Source organism: Salminus brasiliensis, chromosome 3 (genome assembly GCF_030463535.1).
Source record: "Salminus brasiliensis chromosome 3, fSalBra1.hap2, whole genome shotgun sequence".
Classification (NCBI taxonomy): domain Eukaryota; kingdom Metazoa; phylum Chordata; class Actinopteri; order Characiformes; family Bryconidae; genus Salminus; species Salminus brasiliensis.
The window spans coordinates 31,167,850-31,193,532 of NC_132880.1; the positions used below are offsets into that span (position 1 = coordinate 31,167,850).

Genomic DNA, 25,683 nt, shown 5'->3' on the forward strand with positions numbered 1-25,683 from the left:
CCTTTCAAGCCTTTCAGCGTTCAGAGATCTCTCTCTCTCAAAAACATCATCAGTGTTTACAGCTTTTGCTGTAAGCCGTTTTTAGACCTTCTCTCCTTGACAGTGCGTCTAGTTCTTCACGTAGCACATGCCTGATACACAACCTCCCCTGCCCCTCCGCTTCCCCCGTCCGGAGCAGGAGCGCAAACGTATCCGTTCCTGATTGGTTGAAATAGTCTTACGTGGGTCGGCCTTTGTTTCAGAAAAATTATATATATGTCTACATTTTTGTTATAGACATCAGGACCCCTGGTTTCTGTCACCACCACTGTAAAAAAAAATTGGGAGTTGGCAAGTACCTCTAAAATAACCCATTTTTCGCTCAGCGACTACATTTTCAGAACATTTTAGGTGCAAGTATTTGTCACTGTACACTGTACAGCGAAATGTGTCCTCCGCATTTGACCCATCTGTGGTAGTGAACACACACACACACACACACTAGTGAACTAGGGGCAGTGAACACACACACACACACACAGAGCGGTGGGCAGCCAGCTCCAGCGCCCGGGGAGCAGAGAGGGTGAAGGGCCTTGCTCAAGGGCCCAACAGTGGTAGCTTGCCCAAGCCCGGGAATCGAATCCACAACCCTGTGATCAATAGCCCGGAGCTCTAACCACTAAGCCACCACTGCCCCCATAAAATAATCAAGGGAGAGTCCCCCACTACCAGAACTTATGCAGTCGAGATACCCACATTTGGGGAATTTGCAGGGGTCAGCCCAACCGGAGTGCAATGGCTGAGCCTCACCCTGGGTGAACCACCTTCTTGATCATGGCATCTCCCCTGCCAGGTAAGTATTTTAAAAAGAAGTTTTAAAGAGAAGTAAAATCGCCCCCTTAAGACTTCAGATCCTGTGTGATTGGATCCAAACAGTAGCTCAGCAGTCTGGCGAAAGGTGTACTGGGGACTGAATAGCATCCATTTTCAGCACTCTCTTTCGCCTACTCCAGCTTGTTTATTCCTGGCCGTCTGTGAGCAAGCATGAGCGAACCTCACTGACTCCCACAGGATCCTCAACCAGATGGACCTTAGGTCAGCAACTCTTGTTATGAAATAACGACACACAACACCAACGTGCGTAGATGCTTCCGAAAAAGGGGAAAAACAAGTTTATTTCAGCTATACTATTTTAGGCTCAGTGTGCCAGACAGTGAACATTAAAGAAGTTGGTCTTCATGTATTAGGACAGCTTGAAGGCTCATATTCTGTCACATCACATGTCTATCCACTCTCACGCAGGACATAGCTCTCTTTCCAAACATGTACACAGCATTTCTATACACTTTCATTGCATTAACAGTGACTGTGCACTTCAATAAGTTAGGACAGTAAGCAATGGGCAGTAACTATGCTGAGCAGAAGGTGTGTCCATTTTCTTTTCTTTCTTTTTTAATGAACAGTTAGTTCTACTCTGGAGGTACTCGTGATGACAGACCATTTCAAAAATGCCTTTTACTGTGATAACTCTGATGTTCTACAATATCATAGCACTGAATCATGCACGGTGTACACCAAGATCTTAAGCATTGAAAAGACAGCACTTCTTGCAAAGACAGGACACCCAAGCCATTGTGGTGTTTATCCACAAATAAAGTGTATAATGGTGCAAAACATGCGGCTGTTAGACAAACCCTTGCTGACTAGCCATTATGAATCATGTCGTAATGAGGCACGTAGTGACAAAAGTAGTGTACAGAACAAACTTCAGGAAGGTAGAAAAAAAGACATACAAGCAGCCATGATGTGGGATTAAACAACTGAGATCTCATGAAAGTTCATCTCATTATAGCACAAAGAAACAAATGCACAACCCCTAAAGATGAGATATTGCGAAGAGTAGACACATTAAACATGAAATGTAAAAGAGAAACACTTCAAATCTTCTGTAACAGTAATGGCAATAAAATGATGGACTAATACAATACGGTGTAATGTGGTGGCCTTTCACGTTTTTCATTAGGCTATGAAAGCCCATTCGACCTTCACAAAGCAAGGTTTCTCTATTTAGCCAGATAGCTTAGCTTAAGTTAGCTTAAACTTAGTAAAGCCAGTCTGAGCCAAGAGACATTCCCACAGGCCAGGCCTCAACTTTGGGCTGGAATTATCTGGCTAAATGAGAAATCCAGAATTCCTTCTTTATTTTGGTGGCAGTGTCAAAATAGAAATTTGTATATTGAATGATGAGTTTTGAGTTTTAGCATTTACAATATGATTAACATCTATAATAATGACTTCCCTCAAAATGATGACGTATTTTTAATTTAATAGCTCGTCATTTCGACAGCCCTGTCCAGCAGGTAGTCCTGCCCTGACCCGATGATCCCAGGTAAGCTCTGGACCCACCAACATTGTATCCTGCTCTACAGAAAATCAGACGTTATTTATTTTTCACACTTGGCAATTCTACCAGCGCTCAGGGGATGAAGGTAAGCATGTGAAGACCCAGAGCTTTATAAGTATAAAAATTACATTTTTTATATGTGGTATCTCAATAACAGAAAGGGAAATGGTGGGAATGGACTTCCATGTTGTTTAGGCCTGCCAGTGCTAGGCAATAATTCATCTTTACCAGTGTTTCCCAACCCTGGTCCTTGAGGCCCACTGACCTGCACATTAACACACCCACTTTAACTGAACAAGGGGTGGTCAATCAGCTGATAAGTTGGATAAGGTGTGCTGGGAGCAGGCTACCGGGGCCAGGGATGAGAACTACAGATATATACAAGTGTACCGATATTAGTTTCACTCAATAATGTGAATTTATGGTTTTAGTGGTATTGCTCGAATGCTAAGTCAACTGCAATGCAAGTCACTTCCTATGTGCTTCAGAGAGTTTTTAATAAATATATAAAAACTAAATAAACAGTATTTTTATTTACTGAGCTAGCCCATATCTAGTATCCGGTTTGTAGCCTAGCGCAGCAGCGCTCGGGAAGTATGAGGTCATTAACATCCGTAATGCTAAATAAAATAGTCTGCGCTACTGTAAGACAATCATACGTTTAAAAAATATTGTGCTACTGTTTCTGCCCGTACTGCCTGGCCTATTGACCTTAAAGTTCCAAAGTACCCTTAGAAAAGAAGATTTGATGTGTACGGCCTCACGGCGTGAATACAGGTATAACACAACACACAACATGTCATTGCTGTGAGACAATGAAACAATTGGAGAAAAGTACATTTCAATACAAATACTGTAAGTGGAGTATAGTAAAAGGAGTCAGACAATGGTACATTAAAAACATAGGAAACCCTGAAACCTCTGGATTTACTATTCCATAACCAAACATAACAGACTTTCCCTTTCAAATCTCTTTTTTGTCTTAAAAACAAACAAACAAACGAACAAACAAAAACCCACAGGTGTGTAGATTCCCATAGACGTTTCTGGGGAAAATGATCTGGAAAATGTTATGGCAGGGTATCTCTACCCAAATAACATGCTGTAGCGTGTTCTCAGTACATGTTGCAGAGTTTGTAGTTACACTGGCAGAAATGCTAGAGAGAGATTCAAATCATCCATCCTCCAACCCGCTGCAACTAGCTCTTAGGGTTCCATATAAAATCCATCATAACTGTGGTAAAAGCAGGAGCAGAACTGCTCCTTTTAGATCAAGGTGTTCTGTAGTGAAAGTGGCAAAGAAACATTGAATAACAATTGCTGGTAAAGTTCATGTCCTCTCCAGATGCTCTATGGCATCTTATAGTCTTAGTCTCATTTGGCTTGCTTACTGACCTAGCTTTGTTCAAGTGGTCAGGATGTAGCTTTGTCACAGCTAGGCACAGGACTCCTCACTCTTCATACAACCTGAGAAAACAGAAACAGGTGTCATTTAATTATTTTTTAAAAATGTCATGCAATTCACCTCCAGGTCAATCACTGACATGTACTTGATGGGAAAATCCACTATTTCCTCAACATTTCTGCATAATTTCATAAATAAAGATTAAAAGTCATCAGATTGTTTGGAATGAAATGCTCAGTATTGGAGAAACCTTCAAATCAGAGTTTGTCACAGTGGTTGTAAACAGAACCAGATGTCTAAAAAGTTGGATTCTTCTTAAAGCTATGTGCATGAACTGGTAATTGGTGTCCACATTTTGCATAAACCTTAGTGAAGGTTGTAGGTCGACTGGTGTGTATAGACAGTCTCACAGCAAACACTTTGATTGACTTTGTTGGTATCTTAATTATTAAATTATGCTGATATTCTTGAATAATCAATCAACTTAATATATACATTATAAGGAGACTGTGGTTCTGTCTATAAGGAGTAACAGCACATCTGATGAAGAAAAAAATAAAACACGTATAAACTATAATTATTTTAAATATATAAAAAAGAAAAAAAAAAAAAAAAAAAAAAACACACACACACACACACACACACACACACACACACACACACACACACACACACATTTCTATATGTTTATAGCTTAAACCTGACTGCCAGGGCAGGCCTTAGACAAAGTATTTTCATTTTATTACAAAAAAAGGTAATTTTCTAGACTTAGATTAAGAATAAACCTAAACTAAAACTAATTGTTAGTGTTGAATCACCACTGGTGCTTCAATCTGCAGCAAGACAAGCTTACTTCATATTTTGCAGAGCAGTGGTGGGCAATAGGGCAAAAATCCCCTGAGCCTAATTCAAGACATGTTTGAGCTACACCACATGCATGCCCATTTTCTTTTTCCTGAAATCTGAGAATTCCTGAAATCGGAGTAACAACAACCTAAAAAACTAACAGAACATTTTAAATAGACTATACTATTCACAAGTTTTCCATGCTAAATTAGACGAATTACACTTCTGCTCCATTAAGCCTCTAATTATGGGGTTGTTGAGCCACCCTCATGTTCTCCACCTCTCATATACTGACACATAACTATTTCTACTAAAGCAAGAGTTATCTCCAACAGTGATCTAAATGGAGAAAGCTGCTGCACATCATTATTTCAGGCTGGTTTCACGGCCCTTGGAAAATGTCACAGTTGCTTTCCACTGGTTGCGGGATTTAAATAGCACTTACTCCCTGCAGCAAAAGGTTAGGACACTGAAACAAATGGGTTAGGCCTGGACTAAACAGAATGGTAGAACTGATGCGCCTTGGAAAACCACCATGAGATATGCACAGAGTCATGAGCATTTCTTTGTAAATATTACATTCTTAAAAAAAACAACAACAATTAGAAATGGCATATTGACACCACATGGCATACTGTTGGTTCCGTAATGGGTCGATATCAGCAGAAAGCGCTGGATTAGATATTAGAGAGAGAAAAAGAATGAATCTGATCTGGTCCTGGAAACAAATGTTTCCCTAAAGAGCTCAAACACATGCTGTGTAGGGTGCTGTTAGCTGTGTGATTCTTCTTGTGGTGTAGTGGAGCAGTGTGTGAGGGTACTTACCCAAAAGGGACTTTTATTCAAGGCACATTCATTCCTTGGTACCATTACTTGCTCCAATCTGTTCCTCGTCATATCCCTCCTCCTTCTCTACGTCTTCCCCATTGTAGTCCTCTCCTTCATCCCCCGTTCCCAGGATCACGCTCTGTTGCACGCTGACGGAAATCACCAGGGCTTGAACGATGCCATAAACCAAAGCAAATTGAGGCAGGTACTCCTGAACCAGCCACAGCAGACCGGCCATCCCTACAGATGAAACAAGAAACATGGCCATGCCATGGATCCACAGTTTCAGGGCACCTTGGACGCCAAGGATGTCCAGAATGAACTTAGTAGGGTGGGAGACTGTCCACAGGAATCCAACCACAAACAGGTCGAAGAGGTGGCGAAGAAAATTGAAGCATATCTCATAGTGCTCTGGAAGGATTTCTCCTGTCCAGGTGCGAGCAAGGATCTGGAACGGAGACGGCCTCTTCATAAGCGGTGTAGGAGACGGAGGAGGGGTGCCATAGTCCGAAAGCTCTCCGTCTTTGGTATCAAAGTCCCTTTCAAAGGCCTCATTCCAACCAGTATACTTCCTTTGCCGGAGCCCGTCGGCAGTGGATGATCTCGGCCAAAAGAAATAGGCAGAAGGAAGCATCCGGCTCCACCACCGTGGAGCCTTCTGCGGGGCCGCGGTTTCTGTCTCAGCCGCACTCAAGTCTTCCACTTCTAAGGGTTTGTGTGTCTCCTCTGCCTCCCAGAACTCCTCAATTGGTGTCATTTGGTCAGTTTGATTCTTCTGCCCACCCCAAACCCAGGAGGTCAACCCCCCCAGGCTCCACCTGCTTTTCAGCTGACCCTCACTTGTGAAGGCTTTGTCAGCTTTGGCCTTGCTGCCCCAGGGCCGATACAGGTTCGCTGGGCTCACCCATGCCCAGACACGTCCTACAACAGCTGTCATGGCTTTCAGTTCGACTTTATCCAACAAAAGAAGACAAATTAAAACCTGTGATCAACACTAAACCTGAACTACCTGAAGTTCACTGACAACGAACTGAAATATACCAACGTTACTGAGAACTCGCTCAGTAGGAAAGCTTGTTTAGGGCCAAATCATATCTTATAAGGGACATCCTTTGTCTTTGTCAGCGAGCTAAATAATTAGCGGCATCTTGCCACACATTCACCTGTGCTGAAGAACTAGTTCATCTAGACGAGCTGAGAGACACACCCGTCCAGCTTTAAGCACACGTATCCGGCTAAACAACGCTAAAACATGTCAACGGTGGACCAAAACAAGCGAACGAGCCCCAATGACCTGTCAAACCTCGCATTTACACCGCCGCTACCCTCACCTCATTGCTCCCTTTTCATGTTTTGGCCCACATTCCTCTCAATAACAACGACCACCACAGCCACCACCTCTGAGTTAGCAACGATTAACGTTAGCAGCTTTACCGGTTCCTGCTTTAGCTAACTTTTCAGAAAATGTCAGCGGTCCAACTTACTGCGACACTACAACCCCATATACCGTCTTTAAAATGAACGTATTATTACTGTAAATGTACGCTTGTAAACCAGCTACTTCACAGCAGGTCTTCATCGCGTCCCGGTTCGGCTAGCTTGTCTTAGCTGGATGCTAGTTAAGCTACCGCAGCGAACTTCCCTTCGCTAAGTGTGGCCCACTTCACGCTGACGTCATGTAGTTTGAACAGGTAAACGGAGAAGCACTCGGGTCTAAAAGTCTCCTACACGCGCATTTTCACTTTTTACATATTATTATTATTATTATTATTATTATTATTATTATTATTTAACACGACTCACTTCTTATATTAGAGTTTTTCCTTTTGTATATAAGTTGTGTTTTTTTTTTGTTTTTGTTTTTTGTTTTATGTTTAGTTTCTGTAATTGTCAGTAATAACAATAATAATAATAATAATAATAATAATAATAATAATAATAATAATGTACTATATATAATATATAATATATAATAATTCGGAACAAAAATAGAAATAGATAAAAGTGAATAAGTCGTAAAGCCTACAATACTACTACTACTACTTTTTTATATTATTATTATTATTATTATTATTATTATTATTTAACACGACTCACTTGTTATATTAGAGTTTTTCCTTTTGTATATAAGTTGTGTTTTTTGTTGTTTTTGTTTTTTTGTTTTTTTGTTTTATGTTTAGTTTCTGTAATTGTCAGTAATAACAACAACAATAATAATAATGATGATGTACTATATATAATATATAATAATGACAGAATACAACGAATAATTTCGGAACAAAAATAGAAATAGATAAAAGTGAATAAGTCGTAAGGCCTACAATACTACTACTACTACTTTATTATACTTTATATTATTATTATTATTATTATTATTACGCTGTTGTTGTTAGCAGTAATGTCTATAAATATTATTACAATTTAAATAAATAATTAATTAATTAATTGCCCGTATAATAACAATTATGATCATTATGATAAATTAAATAAGAACGAATTATAATAATTGAAAAATATTAAGAACAAGAAACAGTCAATAAGACTTTATAAGATTTATACCGTACCGTGAAGAGGATATTTCAGGAACTGTGCACCATTCCAATGACATTCACATTTCCATAATTAAAGTCCTCTGCTCAAAAACGTCTCAAGAACAAAAATAAATTCTATTATTTGACAAAATATTTAAAAATAAAAGGAAAAAATGAGGATTTCGTCACTCACAAAAACACAAAGTGCATATATTCATGGTTTTAACAGTTTATGTAGTTAATTGTTTTTTTGTTTTTTTTAAAAACGTGCTTGTTTGTGAAGGTACAATACCAGAACAAAGGAAAAGGACCTCTGGGTATGCGTTGTTTTTAATAGCAGGCAAGAAGCCGTGTCTTTTGGGTTTAATCACAACCAAACCAGTTTTTCTTTTTGCATCAATGTGTTAGTCACTAGTTTTCTCCAGGTCCTGAAGCATGCGCCAAAACAAATTGAATTTAGTCAACCACTAACATTACAATTTAGACAAAAAAAAGCTAGGTCAACTGTCTAACAAAAATACTTTAGTCCAAATAAACCTGAAAGCTGATTTCATTTATTACATTGACAGTATAAATAACTGCCACTTAAACTGCCCAAGAAAACATTTGCGTGAACACAAGTTCCAAATCCCTCTAAATATGGAGGCACATTACTTGCTGCTTTTGGAGACAATGCTTTGATAAACTACTCTGTAGAAAAGTCAAAGCTTGCTTAGTGATAAACATGTGCCTCACATTCTCACCCACTTTAATAACCTGCATTTAAACTTTAAATTCTGTGGCTGTTAAACCACTGAAAAAAAGACTGCTAATGCATGAGGTACATGTTAAGCAGTTCCTTGAGTCACAACTTTTTTGATAGACTTTCACCCTAAAATAACACTAAACCCTTATACACACCCTCCCCCCCAAACACCAAGTAATGAGCAGCAGCTAAAGTGTCCCTGCAGCTCAACTCGAGAATCCAAACAATTTCCCCCACTTATTTGCCAGGGGCTTCCAGGTCCAGAAACCAAGTGTACTCCCCCCCACCCCCTTCCAATGCATTGGAAACCTGCATTTTCTAGTTTTCCTTCAACCAATAAAAGCAGCAGCCAGTCATAATCACATTTTATTTTATTTCTTTTTTTAATTCAGCAGACAGCACAATTTAGAAACATCTGAGGTGCAGAACTACATCCACAGTGTTCCTTTCCACCAGCTCTTCAACTCCACCCTACAAAAAACAAAATGAATACAGAAGTTAAACATCTGAAAGGAGGAGGGGGGCACAATTGCTTCACATTTCAGTGTTTCAGTGCGCTGCGAGCAGACTTCATTTTATTTCAGTCGAACCGAAAAAGCAGCTCATCATCAACATGCCGAGTAGCAAAGAGCAGCTAGATAGATCAGAACTTACCAGGTGAGCTCTTCAGGTAAAAGTACCAACACCAGCATACTGACCACCTGGGGAAAAATAAAAAAAATCCACACTTTAACCCTTAACAGTAAACCCAAAAAACACTCATAGCAGAGCTGTGTGTTCAGCGCATTAAAATAACATCATGGTTTTTACAGAGACTCTAGTCTGCTGAATCATCATTACACATGCTGGAAGTGAACACCGTTTATAATACAAAAAACAAAGCTCACCTGAGCCAGGACTTCAGCTTCTGAGAGCGCACATCCCAATGGCTTCAAATACACAAGCAACTTCCTTCCTGGAATACAGTATAAACACATTAAGCACATTTTAGTTTGCCTCAGAGTTCTTGCTGTCACTAAACACATAAATTAAGCACATTTTATAATCATTTCAAAGGACCTTGAATCTAAACAGCTGCTATACACCCAAGCAAGACTAGATCACCAAAATAACAGGTGTCTGCTTTGGGGGGGATTACTTCTCATGGCTTATCCTATGGCCAGCATTTGACCAGGACTGAAAGGCACAGCTTGCCATAAAACTTAGTTCAATGCATATCGCCGACCAATGAACAGCATGCAGCTCCAATGGTGACTCTACAGAAGGCAAACCAGCCTCAGCTATGAATGAAAGCCAATGTAAGAGCTTATTGACATAGTGTACAGACCAGCCACAGGGTTCATTCCACAGCAGACATGGTTTTTAATGGGACAGCAGCAACAGGCCAAATCTTTACACCTAATTAGTGCTACATCCCTTTAAAAAAAAATTAAAAAAAAAAATTACAAACTATAAACATTAGATCCACCAGAAAGGACAGTGAGTCATAAGAGGCCAATCCTCACCCCTCCCCATCTACTTACCATAGGTAAAACTAGCAACTACGTGCCGTCTTCAGTGAGTTCAATCAATCCTGCAAAAGCAAAACAGCCTTTATAATCCCCGTTTTAGGAGGTTTACGTTTTGAAAGTCCAGCAATGCAGCAGCAGAACGTGTTCAGCGCACTGTAAGGCTTCACGTAGAAATCAGAGACTCTAGTCTTAGGAATCATCACCACACGTTCAGCACGAGGTCAACTAGCAGACTAAGTATTTAACTAGATAAATTATAAAGTTACACAACTTACCATTCTCAGAACATCTGCAGGCCAGCCCCATACTGCCGACCTACAAGAGCAAGAGTCAGAAACAAAGTTAAGGAACCACCAACAAACATTAACAAGGTGGAAGGAGAGCCTTTATGAAGCCACGAGGCGCAAAACTGAAGCTCGCTTCCAAATCGCCCTTCAATCCTCCGTTCCACCTTAAACGGCGCAGCAGCTTCACTCTGAATCCTGCGACGGCGCCGGAATCTGCTGCACCGTTTAAGGTGGAGTGAACATGCAGCTAGCTTCAGTCTCGCCCACGAGGCGAAGGCCGCGTTTATAAGCGCTAAAATTACAAACTTAAATAAATAAAAAAAAAAGTTAAACAGCTACTTTCTTGCTCACAAAAAAAAAACAGGTTGTACACCGACTCAACGCCAAACCACACAAATAAATAAAACCCCAGACTAAAGCTGGAGCCCCACGTTCATCCATCCACTCACCTCCACCCCAGCGCTGAGCTCAGAGAACGAACAGGGCGGCCCGGGAGCTTTTATTTGGGGCCTGTTGTGGTATCCGGGGAACTGCCTGAATGAAATAAAATCCTGTGTTATTTTCCCGAGAAAATTAAATATTTAAGACTTAAATCGCTACTTCTAGTTATGGGAACGTTTAGTTTATGTCTCTAAATATTTTTTTCTACCTTAATATTTTATGGTATAAAATAATAAACACCACATTTCAATAAAAATCTTTCTGTTGCCTTTTGTGAACGAATTGAACTGTACTACAGTTTCATTGTAGATAACTAAATATCTTTAGGTAACACGCCAAGCGTAAATGTAGTCATTTATAAATAGTGTAAAATAAAAACAAGAAAGAAATAAGAATAAGATGAGTGACATGTTTTCTTATGTTTCTTTATAAGTGGGGAAAGTAATTATCAAATGGAAAAAGAAGGCCTTAAAGGTACATGTTTAGCAAAAAGGGTTTCATGTACTATAGAAAATGTTTTTTCATAATGATGAACAATTTAACCAAGCAAAGAATCATTTAAACCAGGGGCGGGGAACCGAGGAGGCAGAGTTTAGCTCTATCACACTGAGTAGAGCTGCTAGTTAATGGGTGAGCTGAATCAGGGCTGCTTATACAGGAGAAGCACAAATCTGTGCAGGAATCTGACCCTCCAGGGAACCACTTTTAAGAGTGCACAAAAATAACACATTCAAAGAGAGAAAACAGGAATGGGCAGGAGTGCAAAAAAGAAGAAAATTATATAAAACAATTGTAATGTTTTAAATGTATATTATTCTATTTATTTATTTGGGATACCACATAATGTAGACAATGCTTGAAATTTTTCAAATGTGCATGATGTTAGGTAAGGAGAGTTTCCACCTTGTTATATTGATAACAAGGTGGAATCGGGATATTGATAACAAGGTTGTGGGTTCGATTCCCGGGCTCGGCAAGCTGCCACTGTTGGGCCCTTGAGCAAAGGCCCTTTACCCTCTCTGCTCCCCGGGCGCTGGAGTTGGCTGCCTACCGCTCTGGGTGTGTGTGTGTACTCACTGCCCCTAACACATGTGTGTGTGTGTGTACTACCAGATGGGTTAAATGCGGAGGACACATTTCACTGTACAGTGACAAATACGTGCACCTTTACCTTTACCTTTAATGTGCCATAACCTTGTATTGTTTATAAATAACAGTTGTGTTTTCTCTGTAGTGGATGTGAATTATTAATAGGGATGCACCGATCCATCTTTTTCTTTTTTCTGTTTTCCGATATAGATACAGATGCATGAACTTTGCGTATCGGGCTTTACCCTATACTGCTTTGATACCATTGTTGAATTAATAAACCATATACCTGAACATCTTTGAGAGACTTAGGGCATCAGGATTGACGTAGTTATTACTTTACTAACTTAAAACAAACTACAATAAATGAACACAGATATGAATGAACCCAATTTCTGTTCATTGGTCACTAAAAGTAATAACTGTGGTGGACCTTAGGACTTTTATTCTGAAATTCTGAAAGTCTGTGAGACTAAAGAGGAGTTGGCAGCTCCTCCCTTCTTGGTTCTCCTTATATGGAAGACAAGCTAGATTACTTGCTGATAGTTTATGACAGGTCAAAGGTTATGAAGCCTAGAATACTGGCGGTGTGAGAATCAGGTTCTGTTAATGGATCGTCCTTAGTATCAGGACTGATATCCGATCCTAGAATCAGATCGTTGCATCCCTACTAATTTACAATCAGAACATCAACAAAACATGTAATTTGACCAGTTGACAAGGCCTTAGCTTAGTTTAGATCATTCATGAAGAATCAAAAGAGCAAAACTGTTGCAAGCTCCGATTCTTAAGAAATTATCAATAGATAAACAATGTGATAGTGCCAGAATTATGCTTGTAATGAGGCTCTGCAACTGTAATTCCCACTCTTAATCTGGTCCTGGCTGGAAAGATGAATTGTGTAGTCAATAGAAAAGGAGGAAATGTCACATTACATAAACTTTGCAGCAGGAAATGCTACAAAGAACATTCCTAACAACCTTGTTTTTACACTCATTTCTAACAATACCAACATTCAACAGCCCCCAACACAACGAAGAACAAAGGGCTAATACTGGTAATGAGGAGCTGCAGGATGGAACTGTTTGCAGTTTAAATATTAAGGCCCACAGAACAGGAACATATGAGGAAAATGGGGAGATAATATAAATGTATTCCTGAGCAAGTTTAATTCTTATTGGAATTGCAGTGGAGCATAATCCAATTTAGATGGCGAGGACTGGTCGAGGATATGTCGAAATTAAAGCAGGGTATTTTTTCTTCTTTCAAATTTTTATCTTATTTCTAATCTTTCATCACACACACTGCACAGAAACAACACAGAATTGTATGCAGACGTTTTGGTACCCTTGGCCAAATGACACATTTGACAGATGCAAAAATAGATGACCCACTTACTGTGTCTAAATCAACACGCATGTTTTGTTTCTCCTGCTCCTCCAAATGTGTTGAAATTCTCATTTTTAGAGTGTAGAGAGAAAAGATAATATAATAGAGGAAAGATAATAAATAAATATGTGTTATTACTAACTCAGGATGCAGCCAACTAGCTATTTTAACTGGAAATGCTAGGCTATCATTGATTAAAAAAAAAAAATCAAAACACTATATCGCACCATATACAGACAAAAGTATTAAGACCCCTCAACTCATCCCAAAAGTATTGGATGGCGCACCATCCATCATTCCAGAGAACACATATAGTGTATAACAGTCTTAAACACTAAACACAGTCTCTGAGAATTCCCCCACTGTGGGACTAATAAAGGATTATCTTATCTTATCAAAACTAGGCACCTGAGAGCATTTTTTTTGTTGTTTATTATGTTATTATGTTTTATTTTGTTTATAACACAGTTTCACTTAATTCACTTAATATTATTAATTTAAATATGGGCATATTACTAATGCATTCTCTGAGGCAAACTGTTCTGTGTAGTATATTCAGTAATTTAAGCTACGGAATAAAAACACATTCATTGTGCAATATTAATCAATATTCATTAGTCAATATACATCATTCATTAACATTAAAAAGATGCATGAGTACAACATAAAAGTTTGGAAATCATATCACGACTTTGAAATTGAATATGAAAAAATGTGTATCGTTACACTGATCTCCTTTTCTAATATGATTTTAGTGCATATTTTTTCTTTCCATGCTCTCAGTGCTTAATCCTGTTTGTGTATTAATCTCATTCACTGTTACAGATTTCATGAATTAACTATGAAACCTAATCATGGACAGAAAGCTGTATTGCTGGTTTTATAGGCTGTTGTCATGCACAATGTGATCTGCTAAATGTCTCATGCTGTAGAATTATAGTGCTACATTAAAAATAAAATTAGTTACATTTGATAGTTGGATATAGATATAAAGGATATATCTATATTTATGGATACAATTCTTTAAGATATTTTTGTAAATAAAATTATTTAGTATGCTAAAGAAAGCTAAACATTATTTTGTGGGGGGAATTTTTCCTATAGAACTGCCTTAATCTGCAAAACTGTACTTTCATTTTTATTCTTGAGAGATTTCTAACCTATTTTCTAAACTTATTAAAGAATCCTGCACAAATTCGAAATTATATTAATGCAAAAACAAATCATTTTCAATAAAGATCACATAAGAGGACTCTTTAGAATAGTTTTATAATAGTTTTAGATTTTTTTTTATGTTTAAAAATGATTATTTTTTATTTTATCGCTATAATGTGTTTTATTATTTATTTCACTTAAGTCTGGAAATGAACCGTGAATTTTAGCGCTATGCTAAAAGTGTTTCTGTTGCTATGTAAACACGGCGCGTCGTTGCTAAGAGGAAACGGAAGCGCGGTGTATATTCATTTTATGATTAAAGCTCTTTGGGCGTTTTCTGTTTTTTTTGTTTTTTAAGCTCAAACAGTGAAGCTGCAAGAACCGTGTTCGGTGCTTTAGCTGCGGTAACGTGGACACGAGCGAGCTGCTGCTGCCTGAGGAAATCCTATAAGCTACTTGTGTTGTAGCGCTAATCCCGAATCGCGCTGTTTGAAGGGAGTGACAGCAGCAGCAGCAGCAGCACCACCACCACCACCACCACCACCACCACAATCACAATGAAGAAGAGCAGCAGCACTACTGAGACAACGACTCTACAGAAAGCCTGTGTATGATGTGATTTGACCTCTATCTCAGCATTAGATCATCTTGCAGGTCCAGCGGCTGTTTTCGGGGGCTTGCGTGCAGGATGCAGTGAGAATCGGGTGGTGATGTTGGCGGAGGTTTTTCGAGCTGCTGCAGATTTGCGCTTTCTTCCCATCAGCCTTTAGCGAGCTCTCACACAGCGATGGAGTTTCCCTTCGACCTAAACGCCCTGTTCCCGGAGACCATCTCTGTGTTGGACCATAATTTGTGCGCTGGCCGAAGACCCCATGGAAGGTAGCTAGCTAGATAACGTTATTTTGATTTTCCTCAGCATGCAGCTTGCTTTTCATGTGGATGATTTATCTACATCGCTGGCTGTAGGTGTTTTTCCACTCACTTCACTTCAGCCTAACAATGCAGGACACTGCTGCCATGAGGCTGAGGCTTAGGCTTAGGCAGGTGGAGTACAGACTAGAGGCCTTTTTCTTAGGAGGATTTTTCCTTGATGCACCCAAAGTGAAATGCCTGTACTGTGCTGCATTTGCATGATTTAAAAAAAATAGGCATTTCCCTTTTTGGCTACTTGCTTTAGTATTAGGCTACAGCTCATGTTGACTGCATGATGTCTGCATGATGTCTTGGGGGGGGGTATGAATCTTAATGAACAATCTGGCCATATTTGCTAAAGGTCAGATGGGCCGGGCTATTTGACCTGCTTTCATAAAAAAAAGTGTTTTTTAAATTAAGTTTTAATTGTATTACAAAATGTATTGCTTACTGTTATGTCTTTTTATTTTAGACCTGATGCCCAGAACCATACTGCCATCGTCATTGATGAGTTAGGGAAGGCCTCAGCCAAGGTGATTGAATTTTACTACACAAAGAGCCAATTAGCCAGACCTGGATTAATCTTAAGCGTGGACTTAGAATTTCCAGTGGTGAATCACCATTATCACTGCAATTTAGGCCAAACCCAGTCTTAATCCATGTCTGGAAAAGAAGCACGTTTCCCAAACCCATGGCACGTTTCCCAAACCCAGATGAAGCCTAAGGAAAGCTTCCAGTGGTGATTTACTGCTGGCATATGTGTTAGATTGATTTTTTTTATTGGAATGTGTTTTTTGATAGTAAAAAAATACTAGCTTTAAAATAATATTTTCATTTCAGGCCCAGCAGTTGCCTGCACCGATAACAAGTGCAGCAAAGCTCCAGTCTAATAGACATTACCTCTACCTGCTGAAGGATGGGGAGCGTAACGGGTAGGATTCAAGATGTTTCGGGGGCATCATTTTGGAAATGCTTGATGATTTCATATTGTTTTTGTATGTTCAGAGTAAAGTGTGTGGGGCTAATGTAGCATGTGCAACCACACTAAAATGACCAGATCTTTTTTCCCTGTCGCTTATTTTGTTAATTTTATATATTCAATTATACATATTATTAGTTTTATGTATGTAAGTTTACAATAATAGATCATTGAAAACCAAAAAGTGAAATATGTCATTACACCACTAATAAACATATGAGTTTGAGTGGTTACTTAAGTGACTTTTCATACCTGTAAACATCTAAACTGAAAGGTTGTTTATCTGTATTGAAGTATATGCACGCCTGGGTTTCTACATCTCTCTTTGCAGTGATTAACTTCACTTCAGCTGTCAGTAACCGCCTCTTCCCCTCCCTTTTCTCTTCAACAGAGGCAGGGGCGTGGCAGTGGGATATCTGAAGGTCGGATACAAGAAGCTGTTTCTACTTGTAAGTGTTTTCCCTCTGTGTTTACAGTGTCTCTCTGTATTTTTGCTGAATGGGTGGGACATATATCTTCCTTTACAATGCTGCATTACCCATAAGGACCAGCGGGGGGCGCATGTGGAGACCGAGCCTCTGTGTGTGCTGGACTTTTATGTGACTGAGAACCTGCAGAGACATGGATACGGGCTGGAGCTGTTCCGCTTCATGCTGGAGGTCAGTTCCTTATACTGATAGCTTAGAATGTGTTCATGCTGGAGGCCTTAAGCCCAAATAGTAGTTGAAAAAAAGTGGGACCATGATATTTACTGGTTATAGCCGTTAAGTAACTGCACACTTATGCTTAAGCTACGATTTGCCTGCCCTTCCCTAGTAAGCGTCCTCATGTGTGTTGTTACTATTGCAACCAGGCACTGCTACCACAGTCTGGACATACAAATGACATTTGATCACTTTCAGAAAAATGAATCTGATTTGCTCCTCAGTGAGAACAAAGCCAACAGGAATGTTCCTGCTGGTCCATTCATTGTGAGATTCTTGAGATGCAAAGTTTAGATATGACATCAACAAGAACATTTAGCCAATAATTATTAAAAAATATATTAAAAAATAATTTCTCTCAGCATGTTCCTTATACACCTTCCCCCCGATCAGGTCCCTCTTCTGCTGCCACAACAGATCTGACTATTCAAGGCATGGGGTTCACAAGACCTCTGAAGGCATCCTGTTGTATCTGGCACCAAGACCTCAGCAGCAGATCCTTTAAATGCTATAAGTTGTTAGGTGGGGACTCCATGGATTGAATCAATGAGCCAGTCAGTAGTTGACTGGTTGTCCTTTCACTACCACCTTACTTGGATGGTCCATTGCAGATGCCTCAAAGATGCTTAACTAACATTCAACTGAATATCTGTTAGATACATCTGAACTCTTAAGTTGAATGTAAATGACTGTCTGTTAAATATAACACTACACCTAGCCCTAACCCAAACCTTGACCTTGAATAAACCCTAAAACCTTACCCTAAGAGAGTAAGATTAAGGTTTACATTCAGTAGATCGTAAAATCATTTACATGTCACGTGAAAATCTACAAGCCATCTAAAATAGACCAACTAAATAAAATGTTACCATCCTTTCTTTGAGCACTTTTTTGGTAGATACTGACCTCTGCAACCTGGGAACACACCAAAAGACCTGCCTGATGTTGAGATGATCTCACTCAGTCGTCTAGCCATTAACAATTTGGCCCTATAAGTGACTCAGATCCTTATGCTTGCCCATTTTCCCCTGTTCTTAAAACATCACCTTTAGAAATGAACTGTTCACTTGCTGCCTAATATATCCCATCCCTGACAGATTCCACTGTAGATGAAGATAATCAGTGTTTTTCACTTCATGATCTTCTGTGGTGCTAATATTATGGCTGATCAGTTTATATATAATATATATAATAATGTTATATGGCAACTCAAAGAACTGTTTGTATGGTTAAGTGGTTCTTCACTATGACTATATATAGTTTGTTACAGTTATTGTTACAAATATAGTTGCAGTATGTAGTATTTGTATTTTATACATTTTATACATTGTCCTGCTTTACTTTACACCTTTCACTTGTCTTTTGGTTTTTTATTTGCTTTTGTTTTTTTTTTCTCCTTTTCCCAGCATAAGAAGGTGGAGCCTGAGCAGATGGCGTATGACCGACCCTCCCCCAAATTCCTGGCCTTTCTAGAAAAACATTTTGAACTTAAACACAGTGTGCCTCAGGTATGATTTACCTGTGCCATCTTGCAGTCCTATCTTGCAGTCCTATCTTGCATGCCATTATGGTTTTTCAGGTTTAAAATATGTTTCTATTGTCAGGCAAGTTTTATCTTTCCCATACACATTCACACCTACAACCCAGTTCACTGTTCTACTACGCATGTCTGATATATAAAAAATGCTGATTTCTGATTGTGCTGATTACTTTGTGAAGAAGCTGGTGACATAAAATATGAAACTGACCGCAAATCCATAGATTTCACCAGAAGCTCGGAAGCTCAGTTGATTTCCAGATCACAAAGCTGTTTCAGTTGGTTTAATAAATGTAAGGAGAGCTATTTATATCCACACTTAGTGATTCAGTTGTCCAGAAGGGCAAGAAATTCATAACTGAGAGAGTCGGAAATCACACGTCTTTGATTCTTACCTCTTTCCTCTGTTTAGGTGAATAACTTTGTGGTTTTTGATGGCTTCTTCAGGAATAGATCAGGTAAGGTCATGCACTGTAAGCCTTTTCTGGGGCTGGAATGTTAATTTTTCACTATGTTGATGGAACAATAAGCAAAGTGAGAGGAACCACGCTGTTGTCTCACGTCATGCGTAGGACTGGGTGTGCCTGATTATTTTTTTCCATTAGCGTTCCAGGGGCACTCTGTGTTTCCAGTTACGTCACATCAGAAAAGCTGGAGTTAGAGAACTTGTCCTTCTTGTTTTATTACATAGCAGGCTATGACTGGCATTGCGTGGTGGGAGTAGGGGTGGAAATGACTCAGCTAGGTGGAAGATTAAATACCTGATTGAGAACAGGGCTTGCGATTTTCCTAATGTGTTGCGTAGCAGAAGTATCATTCCTGAACAAGTCCGTACACAAGTGTGTGCTACATGACACTTGGGCCCAATTGTGTGCTAGTATAATAGAAGGCTAAGCTCTATTATAGGTTGTAGGTTGTAATGCTAGTTTGGTTGGAATGGGAAGGGTTGGGGGATAGTTTTAACTTCACTATGGCTCCATTCTTGTTTCATCAAACTCTTAGGCACGCCTCCCTCCCCTGTGACGGATCAGGGGTTGTACGGCTTTTTGTAAGAATTTTCAGTTTCTACTGTCTTTCCACCTTGCTCCTAGTCTCCTTTATCCTGGTGTTTTTTTGTCACACTACCTTGCTCTGCAAAATGAATATTAGGGCTGTCACAATTGATTATAATCGTTATCAAGTACCATGAACCATGAATACAAAAGATTCTTAAATACCATTCTGGAAAAAAGATCAACTAGGAAGCCTTTAAAATACAGCTAAAGAAAGGGCCCATATGCTACATTTTTCTTGCATCTTGTTTTGAGGCCCACAGTATGTGCCTGGTTTCACATACTAAAAGACCATCTTTAATTCTTAGAATTAAGTAGACTGTTTTTGGCACTGTGGCTTTATGACTGCTACACTGAATCTGAAGAATTGCTTTCCTGTATTATGCCTAATGGGCAATCTAGGCAGCCTAGGCTAAAACATCCTCAGCATGAATGGGGCTGCAGAATGTATATGCAGATATATTTGAATGTGTCTGTATTTGCAGATTATATTTGAACTGAATGAACTATAAAGTAAATATGTTTTTTTGCTATTTTTATGTTCTAAGTCCAATTTTAAGAGAGTGAGCAAAATGTGATTTTTCATGATATGGGCCCTTTAATCTGAATATCATTTGAAAACACTGCAGCAAAGAATGCAGGTAAACGAGTGTGTCAAAGCTTTGTTTCTTACTGTAAGAGCGCGCAGTAGGAGAATTTAAAATATGTATGATGCAAACTTACAACTACTCACCAGCAGTTCATCCAAAAGCTAAATTTGAATTGAATCAATAATAGGTTCAAATCAGGTAATCAAGATGAATGGAGTAATCGTGACAGCCCTAGACTATATCATGTCTGAAAGACCACTTAGTGTGGTACGTCTCTTGTTCACTTATTCTCCACCCTCTGAAGCAGCACGTTCACCTTTGATCATGCAAGCCCAGTCTGTCCCTCAGGCCCTTCCCATGCCTCACTGAAATCCACACAGTCCATAACCATAACCCCACAGCTTCCCAAAACAGGCAACACACAGAATGCTTGTGTGTTTTTCCCATTAGTGCAGCTGAATGTCGGCCGGTGCACACATGCACAGTATGCACATGAATATTTGTAGACATAAATATTTATGAAGAGTATTGTGTGCATTTGTGTGACTCTGTGTTTAAGGCATAGCCAGAAGTCTGACCATTAAGTATTAAGGATGTGACTAATACTGTTTGGACTGTTTATAACAAGGCTACTGTTTTTGCAGTGGCCCCGTTCAGAAAGGCTCCCCCAAAAAAGCCAGAGGGAGAGATCAAACCGTATTCGTTAATGGAGAGAGAAGGTAAGTGCAAAAAATAAAAAGGCCTTGTCAGTCACACTCAGGAAAACGGGTCATGTGTTATTCATTCAGTATATTTAAATAGGTACTGCTTAACATGATCACAAAATAGTTTATAAAAAACTAAGAAAACTTGTAGTTTATCTCAGTAATTAAGCAGTAATTGTGCTTTATATTTAGATTTATAACATTAGAATAATTCTGAAATAGAACACGAGAGGAACACTTTGACACAGACGCGAGTCGAAGGTCAGTGACTCATATCACAGCTATGATGAAGCCCTGAATTTTATGGTGAATATGCTTTAATACTGTCAGATTGTCTCCACCATTAAGTAGCTCCACAACAAATGAGTTCCTGCTAATGCAACAATACCAACTCCAAAACACCAGGACCGACTATGTGGAGGTTTGTTAAGGTACCTGTTGAGACCTGTACACAGTCCAAGATAACTGCTGATAAGGCTCACCTTCTGTGGTATGGATAGAGCCATAAAAAAATCAAGTTCAGCCAATGATGTTATTAATTAGGACACCGGCTACCGGGAGTTTTCATAATGCTCAACATGCTGTTATTTACGGGTACTGCCCCGCCCTTCAGCAAAATGAGCCAATCGACTTGCTAGATACGCTGTGAGCAGATGAGGGTCGATGTGCTAGTGGGGAAAGCCCTATTTGAAACCCATTAGCCAGAATTAAACATGACTTAACATATGTTTTCAGAACATTTTGGACAAAAACATTTTGAAAACGTTTTATTTGGAATAATTTGGCCTTCAGTTTCGAGTGTGTTGATCTCTTCCTGTTCATAGAGATAGGTGCCTGTTATTGTGTGAACTTTGGTTCAGCTCAGCCTTGTTGTCAATTATTGTCAACACGTCAGAGGAGTGATACAGTTTTAGTGTGAAAAAGCTGTTTAACCAATCAGATTGTGAGGTCTATTGTATACACATAAATAACATACATCATCCTGTGCCTTGTCTAAGGATTTAAGAAATGCTGACAGCTTTCCAGTCTATTTTTAGCAGCATTTCTAAAATGCTAAGAATCTTGCTGGCAAAGAGGTAGGCTATTTATAGTGTAATGTATCAGAGTATAAAGCAGATGTGCAGAACTAGATATGAGGTGAATCCAAATTATGCACAGTGTATTTAACACAGAAGTAAGGACAGTGTGTATGTGTGTGTATATATATATATATATATATATATATATATATATATATATATATATATATATATTATGTGTAATATGTATATGTGTATATATATATATATATATATATATATATATATATATATATATATATCACATTATATACATTGTACACAATGCATATAAAATACACATTAGTATCTAATGCTGTTTGTACGGTTTTGTTTACAGTCTATAGACTAACTTCCTCTCTCTCTTCCATCTCTTTCTCTCTGTTCTGAAGTTGTGCGAGAGGAGCAGAAGGTCCTGCCTTGGCCGTTTGTCCGCTCGGGGATTCCTCCCCCCTCTCCACCTCTGCCGGTATCCTCCCCGTTCTCCCGCTCCCTCAGTGTGGGATCCTCCCCCAGCCGCGCTCCGCCTCGTCCAGCGCCGGCCCCATGCGTTCGGCAGGGTCACACCCCACACCCACAGCCGCTCGACAACTGCAGGGCAAAACGAACCAGGTATGTGCTTCACCACACCTCAGTCAAATTTAACACAGTTCACTGACTTACTCTTAAAAATAGAGACGTCAAAAAGGATTCATTTTGGATTTTGCCCCAGATGGTAAGATGTTAAAAGACTGAGGTGCTATTCATAAGAACAGCTATTAAAAGATGATGCAAAATTCTGTTTTTTTTTTTTTTTAACAAAAGTTGTTTGAACCAGACAAGCTTCTTAGCCTAAATGCATATAAAAATCTGCTTTAGACTAAATCATATTAGTGAATTAGTGTCAAACACTGACTGGTTTATTTTTGACTACAGTAGAACGGCTAATATCAGCACAATAACATTTACAGGACATGCACACACACACTTCCTGTAGAGAATTATTGCCAATAGAATTGATGATAGGACTCTCTGGAGCAGATATACATGAACCTACTGCATGGACATGGGCTAGAGGGGGATAAGTCACTCCAGAACTGTGTTCTAAGAAATGAAAAGTGCTTCATCCATGGGATGAGTTGGGGAGTTGGAGATGAAGTGGGGTGGTAATCATTGAACATCCTGACCTCACTAATGCTTGTGTTGCTGAATGCACTCAAATCCTCACAGCAGTGCTCTAAAATCTAGTAGAAAGTCTTCTCTGGACAGTGGATACAGTCACTCCAACAATTGTTTTGTATAATCCTTGATTTTTGAAAAAAAACAAAACAATGATTCAGTCCCAATACTTTTGTCCATATAGTGCAGAAGGGCTTACTCTCACTGATGATACGCATCAATGAGCCAAGACATTATGGCCACCTGCCTAATATACTGTTAAGTGGATCTGCCACAGATCAGGCGTATTATTCCAGCTCCTCTTACAAGAAAACGGTGCAAACGCACCTGGATGTCCACAAGAGGTTTTGTTAAAGCCAACTTCCTCTGTTAATCCATGGTCCTGTTCTGACGATTGTGTCCCCATTAGAGGAGCTTTTGACAGTGGAGAGAATCAGCATGGGCAACCTGACCAGTCTGCAGCTGTGCACTGTGTGCTGTGACACATTTCACTTTCCTAACCATCATTTCAAATTTCGGATTACTTGTGCCACAGTAACCCTTCTAGCCTGCATTGCCTTTGTGAATCAGTGAGCATTGGGCACTGTTGATCAGGAGAACCCACAAGCCAAACCATTTCAGATATGCTCAGGTTTTCACACCTGCCCATTTCTCTTGCATCCAACATGTCTAATATAAGAGCGTACTTTGTTTTTTTTTTTTACAAGATAATCAGTGTTCATTGCTTCCTCTGTGAGTGGTCCTCATGTGTTATCTCGTCGATGTAGGAGTGAACCCTGTGACACAAAACTACATCATTGTAAACACTAGACTACTGTGGAATCGTTACCTTTACACTTTAGAGAAAAAGAAGTTCAATAGGTGTTAAAATTTGCAGATGTTGCTGTGGGAATATAAGAAGCTCTTCGTACTTGTACCTATTTAACAGTATGTACACGCTATGTTGCATTTTACCCTCAAGTTGCTCCCCTCACCCCTTCTTAAGGCTAGCGATGAGAGTAGGAAGGAACTTGGCTGGTAAACAGACAATTAAAAGCTTATTGTAGCACTGAGAACTGAGGGACAGTGAGGACCTTTATGTCCAGTTTGACCAATTCTGTATTGAAACTGCATGACTGATTTGGCAACAGGAACTGGAATTTCCTCTCGTTAGAGCATCATTGTGTGCAGTGCCTCTTCACTCTTTCCAGCAGATCATTTTCTCCTTGCTCTTCTCTAAACTGCCTTTCTCTCTTTCTTTCTTTCTTTCCTTCTCTCTCTCTTGTTCTTTCATGTTTGTCCCTGGTATGGCATTTTCTCTTGATTTTCATATGATTTCTTTTTCCGCTTCTGCCTCTCCTTGTCACTGTTGCACTGACTTCAATGAAATGACATCTTTTTCTTCTCCACTACAACCACTTTCCATCTGCAAAAATGCGCAATTACTTCCGCCTCTTCTTTGCTCTTGCCTCATATCCCCACAGTTCTCTAAATAGATCTCAGCTCAGTTTCCATTGACCTTGAACCTTTTAATCTAGACCTCCACAGCCTTAAATGTGGCTGTGTTTTTAAACTCTTTCACTAGTCTCTCTCGTTTTTATTTGGTTTTGTAATCGTGTTGTGGACATGAGGCCTAACAGCGCCATGTAGGGATTGCTGGGTTTTTGCATAATTTGGTAATGAATGAAAGGAAGTTAGTAGAAGTGCGTAGGTTTTTGAAATTCCCCCACATTTACTCCATCATGGAGAAATCCCTTTGGTAAGGCCTGACCTTTCAGTAGATAGTAAAATGAAGTTAAATTACCCTTTGAAAATGAGGGTTGGACCTTGGTACATTTCTTTACTGTTGTGAGAAGTTGTTACCTCTTTCCTGTTTCCTTCCTTTTCCCCCTCTAGCGTTTTGATCCACAACTAATAAAAGTTGAAGAAAAAAGTGATCTTTTTTTATTATTTTATATAAATGACTTTTTCTATTAATGTACATAATATGGAAGCCCAGTCCAAGGTAGAGGATGGAGAGGTTCCAAATAGGCTTAACTGAGGGTGGAAATACCTCTTAAACATGGTAACTACAGCATTTTAATGTACATTAGTACATAAAACATATTTACTAATTTAGGAAGACCAATAAGTAGCCTTAATAGCCTATATGACCTAATAATCTCCTTCAGTTCAAGTTAGTACAACTTAGGCCTACTTGAAACCCCCTTAGCCACAACATCCTAGCATTTAGAGCACATGATTTTAAGATGATGATGAGCACACATTTAACCAGTCCAAACTTTTGACTGTGTGTCTCTGAAATGGAACCTTACAGCAGAAGAAAAAAACTAAGAGCACCTCTGTTGGTCTGTTTATTACAATACAAGTAGACAGTGTAAACCAGATTTGGTCAAAAAA

The 25,683-nt window shown here is 39.3% G+C and overlaps 2 protein-coding genes, 1 long non-coding RNA gene, 1 other non-coding gene and 1 pseudogene across 4 annotated transcripts; 1 reads left to right on the plus strand and 4 right to left on the minus strand.

Moving 5' to 3' along the window:
* Window positions 1-687: 687 nt before the first annotated feature.
* LOC140552368 (U1 spliceosomal RNA) lies at window positions 688-840 on the minus strand (annotated as a pseudogene).
* Window positions 841-1,121: 281 nt separating this feature from the next.
* c3h6orf47 (chromosome 3 C6orf47 homolog) lies at window positions 1,122-7,129 on the minus strand. Its single transcript, XM_072675885.1, has 2 exons — window positions 5,460-7,129; window positions 1,122-3,850 (listed from the first exon to the last, which is right to left on the minus strand). Exon 1 carries the CDS (start codon window positions 6,397-6,399, stop codon window positions 5,488-5,490), a length of 912 nt encoding a protein of 303 aa, XP_072531986.1. The 5' UTR covers window positions 6,400-7,129; the 3' UTR covers window positions 1,122-3,850; window positions 5,460-5,487.
* A 1,962-nt stretch (window positions 7,130-9,091) lies between these two features.
* On the minus strand, window positions 9,092-11,015 carry LOC140551363 (uncharacterized). Its single transcript, XR_011979249.1, has 6 exons — window positions 10,986-11,015; window positions 10,525-10,564; window positions 10,262-10,311; window positions 9,626-9,693; window positions 9,393-9,439; window positions 9,092-9,209 (listed from the first exon to the last, which is right to left on the minus strand). It is a non-coding gene; the product is annotated as an uncharacterized lncRNA (long non-coding RNA).
* LOC140552635 (small nucleolar RNA SNORD52) lies at window positions 9,514-9,579 on the minus strand. The gene has a single exon (XR_011979552.1). It is a non-coding gene; the product is annotated as a small nucleolar RNA SNORD52 (small nucleolar RNA).
* Window positions 11,016-14,910: 3,895 nt separating the features above from the next.
* Window positions 14,911-25,220, plus strand: LOC140551997 (alpha-tubulin N-acetyltransferase 1-like). The gene is made up of 10 exons (XM_072675886.1): window positions 14,911-15,489; window positions 15,995-16,055; window positions 16,363-16,454; window positions 16,893-16,950; window positions 17,047-17,160; window positions 18,612-18,713; window positions 19,155-19,200; window positions 21,029-21,103; window positions 22,539-22,758; window positions 24,768-25,220. Exons 1-10 carry the CDS (start codon window positions 15,398-15,400, stop codon window positions 24,799-24,801), a joined length of 894 nt encoding a protein of 297 aa, XP_072531987.1. The 5' UTR covers window positions 14,911-15,397; the 3' UTR covers window positions 24,802-25,220.
* The last annotated feature ends 463 nt before the right edge of the window (window positions 25,221-25,683 follow it).

Bases quoted from the DNA above. Each gene is read 5' to 3' on its own strand.
- c3h6orf47 (XM_072675885.1), bottom strand. From the start codon at position 6,399: ATGACAGCTGTTGTAGGACGTGTCTGGGCATGGGTGAGCCCAGCGAAC.
- LOC140551997 (XM_072675886.1), top strand. From the start codon at position 15,398: ATGGAGTTTCCCTTCGACCTAAACGCCCTGTTCCCGGAGACCATCTCT. The intron at 15,490-15,994 runs GTAGCTAGCTAG...TTTTTATTTTAG, and splicing joins GGCCGAAGACCCCATGGAAG to ACCTGATGCCCAGAACCATA. The intron at 19,201-21,028 runs GTAAGGTCATGC...CTGTTTTTGCAG, and splicing joins CTTCTTCAGGAATAGATCAG to TGGCCCCGTTCAGAAAGGCT.